General features: G+C 42.9%; 1 protein-coding gene across 3 annotated transcripts in view; it reads right to left on the bottom strand.

Moving 5' to 3' along the window:
* Nucleotides 1–13,501, bottom strand: part of LCP1 (lymphocyte cytosolic protein 1) — a 64,341-nt gene that overhangs the window by 35,858 nt on the left and 14,982 nt on the right. For all 3 annotated transcript variants that reach the window (XM_042972366.1, XM_042972419.1, XM_007085387.3), the window contains exons 2-7: nt 7,983–8,069; nt 7,234–7,397; nt 6,936–7,065; nt 5,124–5,256; nt 2,558–2,639; nt 546–711 (exon numbers count right to left, since the gene is read on the bottom strand). In XM_042972366.1, the coding sequence (XP_042828300.1) occupies nt 546–711; nt 2,558–2,639; nt 5,124–5,256; nt 6,936–7,065; nt 7,234–7,397; nt 7,983–8,046 (739 nt within the window). In that variant the 5' untranslated portion in view covers nt 8,047–8,069. The remainder of the gene's footprint in view (nt 1–545; nt 712–2,557; nt 2,640–5,123; nt 5,257–6,935; nt 7,066–7,233; nt 7,398–7,982; nt 8,070–13,501) is intronic.

Genomic DNA, 13,501 nt, shown 5'->3' with positions numbered 1-13,501 from the left:
GTCTAAACAACGGGGCTGTGATTGTTTAAATGAGAGAGGGTGCCGAAGCAGACAGGCTAAGACTGACAGCTACAATATTTAGCTGAGAACTCTGAAACCCTCAATGCAATCCTCCACAGTCTTGGTTAAGAAATAAGACCACGTTTCTCCTCATCTGGTGCTGTCACTGCAGTATATGAATGAGAACTGCTTCATAAAACACAAGTTAAAAGAAGTCGTCTATTTTGTTACAAAGTATTCTAAAGGCAAAGTGAACCCAGAAAAGCTCTTGAGGTTGGATCCCAGACAGCCAGACTGAGCTCTAGGTTCTAAACAAGCATTATTATTAGCCTGTGGTCTTAAAAAGCTTTTGCTCTGTCCTTTTAAAAAGCCTGGTCAGTGTGGACAGAAACTGTTACATTAATGCAACAGATTCAATATAACCACAGTTTTCAAAAACTGGGGATTCTGGGCTTGAGTATTCCTGACATCTTCCTCCTACAGCCTCCCGCGCATCCATTAATAAAAAGCCACGCCATTAATAACATCTGTGGCTTAGTTCATACCTTCATTTCTGCTGAGTTCGATGTCCGCAAACAACCCAATCTTGATGACCTGCCACAGAAGTCCCAGGACCAGGTAAGGCTTCCCCTCCTTCAAGTCCTCAGCCCCGATGTTAACCACGTGGCATCCAATGGCTGAGGCAGAATTCAGAGCCAGGTTCAGATTCTCCTGAGGGAGGAAAGTTGTACAAATTTCAGTTTTGACTTTGCAGATGGCAAAACGGTCGACAACAATGTTTTGCTTCTGGAAAGTTCACAGGTCTAGAGGCCTGGTCTTCACTAGACTTTAACATCGAAAAAAAGCAGTAACACCTGAAAGAGGAAATCTTTCAGAGAAACCCAGGCACTGGGCTTATAAGCGGTGTCTGTTCAATCAAACCGGCTCCCTGAGTTGAAGGCCCACCCTGGGCCGGAGGAAACTAAAGAGTGTTCCATTTTTCTATTTTGCCCTGTGATGGAGCCTACCCACTCAACATCCCCACTGGGCCAGACAGAGAGGGGTACCTTTGAGGGTGGTCATTGTCTTGTCACTGGCTATCATTAATAGCACAAGTGTTGATGTAAATCAAGGTCATAAAAGAGAGTAACAAAACAGCTTTTTGACTTTCAGATTGGGTATTAAGGGAATGAAAAAGATAAAAATCAAATTCCTGGGAAAGAGAGAGTGGTGTTCACTAAGACAATTTACTGAGTATCCATAATACTAGGGACCTTAAGTACACATACACCTACACACACTCACACACACATGCACACATACAAATATAGACCACCTGTTCTTTTTTTTTTTTTTTAATTTTTTTTTAACATATATTTATTTTTGAGACAGAGAGAGACAGAGCATGAACAGGGGAGGGTCAGAGAGAGGGAGACACAGAATCCGAAACAGGCTCTAGGCTCTGAGCTGTCAGCACAGAGCCCGACGCGGGGCTCAAACTCACGGACTGTGAGATCGTGACCTGAGCCGAAGTCAGCCGCTCAACCGACTGAGCCACCCAGGCGCCCCTAGACCACCCGTTCTTAGAACTAGCAACAACACACGTGATGTATCTCAAACACGGTTGGAATAGAATCAATGACATTTTCAGCCTAGAATCTATATCCTCTTCTTGGGTCCGCAAAGGAGAAGATTTTGAGGTGGGGATGTACAGAAGTCGTTTTTATGACAAACTAAAAACGAAACACAGGCTACCGGTGACTTGGAACTATTGGGGGGGGGAATAAAGTGGGGTTTTGCCTTGGTGGAGAGCTCAAATGATGAATAAAAACACCGTTTCTATTTATGGCCAAGATTAAAATTTAACCTCAAGGTTAAATTTAACAGTAAGCACGTTCATATATGGTTAATCATCGTTCTCACTTTGGTTACCCCTCGCATGTTAAAAGTACACGGCGTTGCTTACGCCAAACGGCATAATATATTGTTCATGATTTAAGTAGTGAGACACGGTTCCAGAACGAGAGAATCACAATAATGTTAAAACGCTGGAACAGAACATAGAAATACGGCTTACTTAACCACTGGTTACCGTTCCAGTTAATTCACAAATTGAAGGCATAAAACCAGGTTATATTTATCACACCAGTGGCCGTGGCCAATACCACTGGGAGGCTGCCAGAGCATTTCCCGTCTCTCAGCCCTTCAATTCTTAGAAAGGCTTATCTTTTCAGCTAAAATGCTGCATGTTTGGCATCAGCTCAAAGATAAACTGCTAGGGAAAGTCTGAGTTGAAACTTTAGCCAATGTGAATTGTATTCATAATTGCCAAAACAAACGACGCCCGGCCACTACTGCTAATGTCCTACCAATGGTCCCCCTCCCCGGCCCCCCTGCTCTGTTAATGAAAGACAAAAACAAAATGTCTTTCTCTGTCCCGCTAGTCATGACAAATCACCAGCTGCAAACCTGAGTTCTGGAATAATGGCCAAGCCCCCGGAAAAGGCTGACTCTGCAGTTCCGGGGCTCACGCATCCCAAACACAATCCTATAGTTCGGTAACGGAGAGAAGACCTACCTGAATGGTGAAGGGGGTGAGTTTCTTTTTGTTGATTGTTCTTTCATCAATTGTGTCTGGCACTGAGAGGTTGATCATTTTACTGAGAAAGAAACAATTAAATTAAAGAAAGCTGGCTTCCGAATGAGAGTCCAGTAATATTGAATTTGAATTCTAGCAATACCAGAAACACGTAAGACCACGATATAATTCGTGTGACCCAGTGTTTCGATATCAAATCAGTTATGCGATTTTGACTAGATTCACACTATCTATGGGAAAGGTTAATGTTCCTGAAATCATACTAATATACTGAGGCAGGCAATAAGGACCCCGCTTTATTCATGTACCTAACAAGCTGCGAAATCATCCTGGTTTCTTTAGCATATTAGGAAATTCTGGGTAGAAAGCCAAGGCAAATTCACCAGGAGTGCTTTGCTTTCTCAGCTGTGAAAATTGTCCCCACTATATAAATGACCATCTATACACTTCTGAGCTCATGTAATGTCGAAATTTCTATCTGACACTTGGTGGAACTCTATACTTTTAACTAAGTGGATGATAAAATGTTTTATACTCTGCTGTACCTGTTACACCCACTGTTGTATCAATGCTGGAGAAATTTCACCCAGTGAGGTGTCTAATATATTGATCAGACATCTGCAGTGAGCAGTTATTATTTATGAAAAACTGATTTGACTCATTTAGCATTCATTTAACAACTTCAGTGGAGCATAAAAAATACATTTCCTTAGGTCACCTCCACTTTATTTAAAGAAAGGAAGTTGAAAAACCAAATCCAAAGGAACAACAACAAATTCAAAGACTTGTAAACTTGACCCTGGCTATTTGTGTCTAATGAGAAATCAGCATTAACATTTTTTCCTAACAATTTTTATGCAACTGCCTTTTTTTGGGGTGGCCTTTAAAGATGTATTTCCGTAACTTTGTCATGTGTGTGTGTGTGTGTGTGTGTGTGTGTGTGTGTGTGTGCGTGTGTGTGTGTTTCCATATATTTAAATAAAAGATACTTTACTGCGATTCAGGCAAAACCAACCCCTAAATTATTATTTGAAAAATCTGAAGCTGTTGGTGAACTAGAAGCCTTGGGAAATGGTAGGAGGGAGGGGTGGTTCAGAAAGTATAAGGTAACCTTGCTCTTGAAAAGCTTATGGTCCAATTATAGAGACAAAATATATCGATATGAAAAGTTACCCAACAGTCCAAAAGAAGAACATTATGATGGCTCCCAAAGTACCACGAATATGCGCTTTAAGAATCCAGTGAAGGGAGAGACCACCGGAGGATTGGAATAGACCAAAAACTATCATGGTAAATGGATTTCCATAGGAGGAGATGATGGGAAGGGCATTCTTTTTTTTTTTTTTTTTAGAATATGTTTATTTTCAGGTAGAGTGTGTGTGAACAGCGAAGGGACAGAGAGAGACAGGGAGAGACAGACAGAATCCCAAGCCGGCTCTGCACTGTCAGCACAGAGCCCGACGTGGGGCTTGATCTCACGAACCATGAGATCGTGACCTAAGCCAAAACCAAGAGTCAGATGCTTAACCAACTGAGCCACCAAGGCACCCCCATGGAAAGGCATTCTTAAAAAGGAGAATAAAAGGCAAAGCCACAGTTACAGTTATGAGCAGGATGTGTATGGGGAAGAGTAAGTATGGTTGCTGATGTAGCCATTCCCGCAGCCATTCACTCAGTGTCCCACGCTGGGTCCCTGAGTCATGGGGGTCTTGGGAGGTAAAGCTAGCAGGAGACTGAGGGAAGATGATGGGGTGCTTTGTGGGCCAACCGAAGGAATTAGGATTTGCTCCTGCCTACATTTTGTATGTCTTTTTTTTTTTGGCAGTTGAAATTTTTAAAAATGAAGTCTCATGGTGAACTCTAATAAATAAAATACCAAAAGCAGAATTGCTCTGCTCAGAGCAGGGAAGAGGGGGTTTTAAATCTTGCCCATCCATCCTTCCCTTCAACTCCTGAGCTCACCTGGGATTGGCTATTCCAAGCCCTTTCTTTCATTAATACGGTGTCTTACAATGGCATTAGAAGCTGCTAAAGCAAGAGCTACAGAAGTATTTCAAAGACACCATGAGGACCAATTGTTGTAGAGGCCTTCCGCAAACAGAATGCATTCCTCTTTTTCCAGGTGTCCTCAGCATTTGAATTGCGTGTTTGTACGTACCACTCAAAAGTCTCTGCATAAGGACTGGCACTGGGTTGCTTCAATCATCACGCTGCTATGCTGAATCTAGGTACTTTCAGATGAAGCCAAGTGGCATATGTTCCAAAAGTAATTGCTTTTGACCTTGTATTATTGTATCTCCACCTGTGTTTGTCTGTATACTGTGCATCCCTCCCCTCCAACCAAGCAACAGCAGCTTTACGTGTCTCGTTATAAGTTGCTTTTGAAATTAGTTTGCTTTCCGGGACCTGCCAAGTGCAAGTGCAGAAAGCATTTCAAGTCCCGCTGAGCGCCAAAGGACGCTGGCCTAGGATAAAGACAATCAACTGCCGGTATTCCAGAAAATTCCAGGAAGGTCTTAGAAACCAAGAAGGAAGCGTTATTTACCAAAGGACAATGCCATCTCCCACGGCACTGAAGAGATCATTTGTGTTTGGATTCATTGGGATAACATGTCGACAGTCGGGGTCATTTTCCAGGGCTTTGTTTATCCAGTTGACAAAGGCAAACTTCTCTTCCTCTGCAAGTAAATGATAAAAATGGCTTATTTGCAAAGTGAAAATCTGACATAAAATTATGTACATGGATCTCAGATTGCCATGCCCAGGAGAGCCATTGAGATGCTATCTGGTCCCTTATCTTATCATCTTACGTTGATTGACACTGAGAAATCTCAGTGACTTGGGGACCAGGCACAGGACCTCTATTCACTCCAAGTCATTAAACATATGGCAAGCAGATTTAATAATATCTAATTATTATATATTAGATATAATAGATATATAACATGTAACTATATTTGTAAACGTTAGAGATGTATTTTATTTATATTTAGATACAATTTAAATATGAATGTGATCTAATGCTTACAGGATAAAACTCAGCGGCTGCCTTCAGCCCAGCCAATTTAAATGTGAGATGATCACAGATAATCCCTACAAAATCTTTGAGCTTCTGTATATAATTGTTATGAAATAAAATCCTGTGTGATATAATCTTTCTTTCTTATCAATAAAGCTGCCAGAAGTTGATTTCAGAAGTTTTAATGAAACCTCACGCTATGCCTTACAGCCCAGTACGGTGTTTCCCAAATTGTGTGTCACTGGAAACACAGAAGAATCCCGAGACACCAAAGTTCGAGTCTTCATTGTCTTGAATACTCATAATGCATATTTATGTGATTTCTGTATTTAAAAGTAAAAGGTTAAACACTGCCTTCACGATCACAAATGGTACTTAACCATGAACTTATCTTTAAGATCCACTAACGTGTTAAAGAACTCAGTTTGGGATTCGTTGGATTACTGTACCGTTTGAATTTTTAATAGTTTCCATTAGGGCTGTTGGATGGCAGCCTGTAAAATAAATACACAGCTTCCTTCCAAATCAGTAAAAACACAATATTCTTGACCCATCAGTGGGCATTGAGAATAATCATGAAGCGTGGAGGAGATACAAGCCTGAGTAGTTCATTTTATCCAAAAGATTTATAAAGGAATTCTGGCAGCCTCAATGTATTATTTATGTATGTATTTATTTATTTATTTAATTTTTTAAAATTTACATCCAAATTAGTTAGCATATAGTGCGACAACGATTTCAGGAGTAGATTCCTTGGTGCCCCTTCCCCATTTAGCCCAGCCCCCCTCCCACAGCCCCTCCAGTAACCCTCTGTTTGTTCTCCATGTTTATGACTCTGTGACATTTTGTCCCCCTCCCTGTTTTTATATTATTTTTGTTTCCCTTCCCTTATGTTCATCTGTTTTGTCTCTTAAAGCCCTCGTATGAGTGAAGTCATGTGACATTTGCCTTTCTCTGACTGACTAATTTCATTTAGCATAATACCCTCCAGCCTCAATGTATTTTTCTTTCAGTATATGAAGTTTATTGTCAAACTGGTTTCCATTCAATGTATTTTTTCAATGCTGTTGAGATTACTTGGTGTTGGACTCTACCTAGAACTAGGTTTGCTCCTCCCCCATCACGTGCCTGGAATTAGCCCGCCAACCACAGGCAAACAGGCAGTAGTCAATACACTCGCGTTGGCTTCTGTGTCGGTTTGCACCCCTTAGGTTTCACACCGAGTTTAGAAGGTGGAGCCCCAGAAGGCACGGATCCTTTCCATATGGCCCCCTCTCCCGCTACCCCCCAGTCTCTCCTCGTGCCAGCACCCTCCCCACTTCCGCTGGGACAGCGCACCTGAATACGAGTGCTGGGTGCCGACGCTGGACTGCTCCGAAGTACCACCGATCGCACAGATGCCTTCCTTCTTGTTGATCGCCTTCCTAAAGGTCTTGGCAACCTCTGTGCTTTTCAGGCCATGGAAAACCTGCAAAAATGGAACGTATCTTTAGAAACCCAATCTGTGATCAAGAGAATCCCAAAGGGAAGAATACGTAATAGTGAGGCGGGGAGGGTGGGAATGCATTTCTGGATATTTCTCAGGTTGAGGCTCTAAGCTTCAAACGCATCTGCGTGCGTCCTGCCTCGTACCCACCTTGATAAACTCATCAAAGCTGATCCTCCCATCCTGGTCCAGATCACCTGTAGCCATCAGGTTTTCTGTAATTTCTCTCACTTTGTACCCAGGCAGAGGCAAGCAAGCAGCCTTGAACAAATCATTCAACTCGTTGCAGCTGATGTACCCATTGCCATCGGTATCTGCAAGGCAAGAGAGGACTTGAAGTTTCAGGGCAGTTCAGGAAACAGGATAAAGAGGTGGGGGAAGGCGAGACGGGAGGCGAGTGGGCTGGAGGGGCAATCATTCGGGGGTCGCAGCCTGACCCCATGCGAGAGTCAGAGTCTCGCAAGAGGCCTGTTTCTACCGGGGAGGGGCACTAGCGTCACTTCCAACATCCACGCGTCATAACGTCACAGCAGAGGTTCTGGCAACAGAATCTGAAGAGACTTTTACAGAAAGAGACGGGAAAATACATCACAAGCTTAGAGATACAAAGCCAGAGTATGGAATAGCAGAAAAGCAAAGGAAACCAAGGAAATCAGACCAGATAAGAATATGAGAAAAGCGGCAGGGGTGAGAGGGTCCATATTCCATGTTTTGATAGAGAAAGAAGCCATCTTCCTAAAGCAGATGTTTCAAAATTAAGTTCCCTCAGCTCCTCTAACCAATACCGCTGTATTCCTTTCACTTCCGCTATTTGGCTCATGTTACCGATTCACTGAATCTGTCCTGAAGCTACTCAGCAAAGAGGAGAATCATGTGACTCGAGCTGCAGGCCTGCTCACCAACTTTGGCAAAAGCTTCTCTGAGCTCCATCATTTCTTCATCGGACACCGATCCTCTGGCCATTTTTATTGCTTTCGGCAACAGATCTGAGGAAGGAGAAGAACATAAGGAATGACTTCCGTGCGTCTTAACCCTTAAAGTACCACAGTAAGCAGCAATTTCCATTTATCAAATGAAGAAAATATCCCTCCGTATCCCTCACGATTTATACATATCTTCCCCATATGTCTCCATATCTTCCCTTATTCTTAACCGTCCACGTGGCCTCCAATTGGCCCTCACCACTCCCTCCTCTCCCTGGGTCTACAGACTGTTCCACATCAGGAGCCGGAGCTGATTCCCTCCCCCTTGAACCCGGGCTGACCCTGTGTCTGCTTTGACCATTGAGGAGGCAGCAGGAGCCATGTCTGGGACTGGAACCTTCTGGCTCCTTCCTTTGGGAATGCTCAGTCTTAGGATATTCCCTCTTGGAAACCAAGTGCCATGCTCTGAGATGTCCAACCCGCATGAAGAAGCCAACGAAGGACCGGGTACTCTGCTCACCTGTCCCTGCTGGGCTCCCAGCTGACAGCTAGCCTCAACCGCCAGGCACCAGAAATTCTACACGCGGATCTTTTACAATCACACACGGAGTAGGCCACTTTGGACATTCCAGCTAATTTGAGACCCTAGATGTCCACGGTCCCCCGTCAAATCACACAAAACAGAAAAACCACCCAGCTGTGCCCAGTGAACAGAATCGAGAGATACGGTAAAATGGCTGTTGTGGTAAATCACTAAGTCTTGGAGTCGTGTGCTGCACGGAAATATACAACTATAACACTTAACTTTTACATAAATGCCTTTTTTAGAGATGATGTCATGTTCACATTTACAATTAGTATGTTTGGCCAAGCCAACAGGTAACTTTTATAACTTCAAAGGGAGTTTTCAAAGTTCTCTCAATATTGAGGGAAAGGGGAAGGGAACCTGACCCTCTAATAATTCGTATGTGGGAATCTCAGGGACTTTTTAGGTGTTCTTGTTTTCGGAAAGGCTAGTCTTGCTGGGAAACTTAAATGCCAGCGCTGGAGTTAATTTCCCCTTCCCTGTGCTTTATTGCTGCCCTCTAGTGGGTAGAAAGAGAATGAAACAGAAAATGGATTATATTCTCCATGCCCCTAGCTAATCCACACCAGAATATTTCAAATTGCAGTTCCACTAAAGCTTGCTGGATTTCCTGGTGGTGAAGGGATAAGCAGGGTGGGAGTGCGGATGATGGGGTATTTTTACATGTAATTATAATTTGAGCATTTCAGTGAAGTTACTGATGTTTTGCAAATATGTTACATCTGTGAAATGCCTGGGTGGCTCAGTCAGTTAAGCGTCTGACTCTTGATTTCAGCTCAGGTCATGATCTCATGGTTCATGGGACTGAGCCCAACATCCGGCTCTGCCACGGACACTGTGGAGCCTGCTTGCGATTCTCTGTCTCCCTCTCTCCCTGCCCCTGCTCTGCTCTCTCTCTCTCTCTCTCAAAAATAAACAAACATTTAAAAAACATATTTCACATTTGTTACAGGATATTACTTTAAATGAATTTCCTTTTCTATGTTTTCACAGCATTTTATAGTGCTATACTTGTTCTCGGTGCCAACCAATCAACAACCACATAAAAAGGGAAGCAAGCTTAACACTTAGATCTATAGTTCAAAAATGCCTTACGCTCAATTTGGCTTATCCACCAACTTACTCTTTTGTTATGTACACATATTGGTGGCGTCAAACTTTGGTTTCCCCCCAAATCCTTTGTTAACAGAAGCTTTACATGTAGATTGAAGCAAACAAGACAAAATAACAACTCTGAGAGGCGTTGGCTGAAGAAATTCAAATGTTCCCCTGCATCTACTATCCCACTTCCTGTGAGCTTATGTACCAGTAGGAACTCCAGGGAGCATGATTTGAAAGTCAAAGGCTTAGAGGTGCCTGGGTGGCTCAGTCGGTCAATCATCCGACTGGGGCTCAGGTCATGATCTCGAGGTCCGTGAGTTCAAGCCCCGCGTCGGGCTCTGGGCTGACAACTCAGGGCCTGGAGCCTGCTTCAGATTTGTGTCTCCCTCTCTCTCTGTCCCTCCCTTGATTATGCACACACTCTCTCTCTCTCTTAAAAATAAACATTTAAAAAAGAAAATCAGAGAATTAGATACTGTTGCGATTTCAATTCCTCTAAAAATATGTTTTATTATCAATAATAATTTTATTAGTTGCCTCATGTATCTAAAAAGGTTCACTGGGTTCTCTGAAGGAAGGTAAAACTGCACAGAACTTAGCTGTAATAAGCAAATATTTACACAGCACAATAACCCTCAGACACAGGCAATGGCTATCTGACTTTCTTGCCTTCCTCACTCCTCTCCTTTCCTTTTGTTCTCTGCCTCTCTCTGTCTCCCTCCCTTTTTTAAAAAATGTTTTCTTCCTTTCCTTCCATCCACTCATCCTCCCTTCCTCCCATCCTTCCTTCCTTCTTCCTCCCTCACCAAGCCTTGTTCCAAAAACAATTTGAGCCAGCTTACAAAGTTACACCCAAGCGTAAGAATTAAATGAATAAAATCATGTAATTGTTAAGGAGGAGAGCCACGCCTAGGTAAGACAAGATAATGGCAGGGGGGCTTTAATCCTTCAAGTCCACAGTTAAGACTGCGTATTTTGCTAGAAGCAGGCTGAAAATCTAGTTCCAAGTTCTCTAGAAGCGAATGCAAAAAGGGAAATGTCATCAGTTACATACTTCACTCCATCTCTAAGAGCCAAACAAACCAATGTTTTTTTAGGACCACAGAACTGAGGTCTCATAGCAATACCTTCACCCAGGAGAGGACACTTGTGAGGTGCAGTAAACACTAGCTTCGTGTTTATTATAATGTCCCTCAATGAAATCTGATGGCATAAATATAGATATATATTCCCATTTTGTAGAACAGGAAACAGAAGCTCAGAGAAGTTAGGACACATATCTCAGATCACACAGCCAGGGAGAGGAACAGCGAGGATTCCAATTCTCAGTCTTTTCTCTTCCCTCATGCTGTCTACTCAGGTTCAATGCCTCCACACTTCTGCTAGACATTCAGTTTGTCAACCCATATGCTCACTCAGCAATTATTAACCATCTAATATATATACTCCATGGGAGATTTTAAAAAATCCATAACACAGAGAGCCTATCTAGGTATTCTAGCTTAGGAAGATTTTGCTTTCATGTGTGAGGGAAGCAAAGCTTCTGTGCTAAGAAATTCGTACATAACTTTGTACCCTTTTCTAAATCCTTATTGAGTAATTTGGCCTAGATTTCCTTTATGCCTTTACAAATATTCCATATACACATCAGGAGAAGGTTCTCCATCACGTTTCCACAAGATCTTTGATAAAATCCAAGGGGCTTTAGACCTAGAGGTGGCTGGCCTTTCTTGTTCTTAGGTGTCTTAATTCACACTTCCTGGTTCATGGATGTTCATGGGGTTGTTATGAGATAAATTCATTCATTTACCAGTATTTTCTAAATGCCTGCTACAAGCCAGGTGCTGTTCTCATTTCAGGTGAGGCATGTCTACACTGCCCTAGTTACGCGAAAAGCAGGGAACAATGTTAAAGGTAGAAGCTTGAATGGGATCTCTGAGTCTGAACTTAACCCCATCCTTTGACATAAGCGTCTCAGACCGTCGAGCACTGTAAGGGGCTAGGGAGAAACACAAGTGAAGACAAAAATGAGACTGCGTCTTAAGGGTCAAGAGCAGGGCCAAAGAAGCAACAAAAGAGTCATCGTATTAGATGAGAAAGAAAATCTCAAGACCACAGTGCAATGGAAAAGCTGAGAAAATGAATGGCATGGCCCGTTCAAATTAAAGACCGAGAAGGGGTGGGAGAAGCGTTATTTTAAAACCATGTGGTTTTTAAACACCATTGCAAGTAGGTCAAGATGAAAAACCTGGGCATCTGGAAAACTGTATTTTTTCAAAGAGATTTATAAACGGGGAAGATCAACTTAGAGAAGCCGTAGAGTGAGACAGCCCTCACATTTTAAAGTTCCAAAATCCCTGAGTGGTTTGCGAGCCAGAGGAAAATTCCTTTAAAAGGTACATTGGAGAAGCAACAGTCAACAGCCCGAGTTACTATGATGCTGCCTTGTGTGGGGGCCCCAACACAAATATACACCTGGAGAGGGTCTCTTGTTCTGTCAAAATGGGCAGTAAGTCTTGGAGACACAGCCAACTCGTAGAGGCAAGAGGAACTTAAGGAATAATTCATTACAACTCCTTCGTTCTCGAGATCAGAACACTAGAGTTTCAATGAGATTAAAGGCCATGTCTCTGTCCAAGTTCTAGAGTTCTAAATGTAGTTGCTGGTGAGCACAGCGGGAGAAGGATGAAGGGACCATCAATAGGGCCTATTAAGGTCCATAGCTGAGAGGAGACCCTTTAACTAATTGAACTGAACGTGCAAATGGCACCATGTTCACAAAGCCGAGGAGCAGGAAGAGGAGGTCATTAACACCAAGCAGATCAGACCATTTCTAAGAAGGGTATCGCTGGGGTTAGAATCAAATCTGAGGTACTTTACACAGTCTATTGATGCGTTTGCCTGGAAAAAATATACCCACTTCGTGCCCACTTGAAGGCACGGGTGGTATTAACATTTGTCAGATTCATAAGGATAGTAAGTTAGGGTTTCAGTTTGCAAATTGCTGGCCCCACACTGGCCACAGTCTCCAGAGAGGTCGCTGCAGGAATGGGATGTACTGAGGCATTTAGAGCCTGAAACGAGGGTTTGAGGAAAACACGTTCCTTCCAGTTTCCACTCTACTGCTCCTGCGTTAAGTGGGGCCCCCCTTTCGTTGTTTCCAGTTTTATTGGGAAATACTTGACATAGCATCACTGTGTGAGTTTAAGGCGCACAGCAGGACGGTTTGATTGACATGTGATCAGAATAGGTTCAGCTAACACCCATCTTCTCATCCAGACGCAATAAAAAGCAAAGAAAGAGGAAAGCACACAGGGGGAAATTTTTTCTCCTTGGGAGGACAACTCTTAGGATTTACTGGCAACGGTTCTCCTATATACCATACAGAAGGGCTAACTGCAGCCACAGGGTCGTCTATCACATCCCTAGGACTTACTGATCTTCCAGCTGGAAGTTTGCCTCTTTTGACCACCTTCCTTCAATTCCTCCTCCCCCACCACCTGCCTCTGGTAACCACAAGTCTGATCTCTTCTTCCATAAGCTTAGTTCTAGTTGTATGTATATATGTATTTTAAGATTCCACAAAAAGTGAGATCAGGCAGCATTTACCTTTCGCTGTCTGACTTCTTTCACTTAGCATAATGCCTTCAAGGTCCATCCACAGTGTCACAAATGGTCGGATTTCCTCCTTTCTATGGCTGAATGATATTCCATTGTATATACGTCACAACTTCTTTCTCCCTTATTAATGACGGCATCATCTAACTATGCCCTCCCAGGAACCATTTTAAGGTATCTCGCAAATCAG

Source organism: Panthera tigris, chromosome A1 (genome assembly GCF_018350195.1).
Source record: "Panthera tigris isolate Pti1 chromosome A1, P.tigris_Pti1_mat1.1, whole genome shotgun sequence".
NCBI lineage: Eukaryota > Metazoa > Chordata > Mammalia > Carnivora > Felidae > Panthera > Panthera tigris.
Note: the sequence above shows the minus strand (reverse complement) of the source record. Positions and strands in the feature narration are given on the sequence as shown.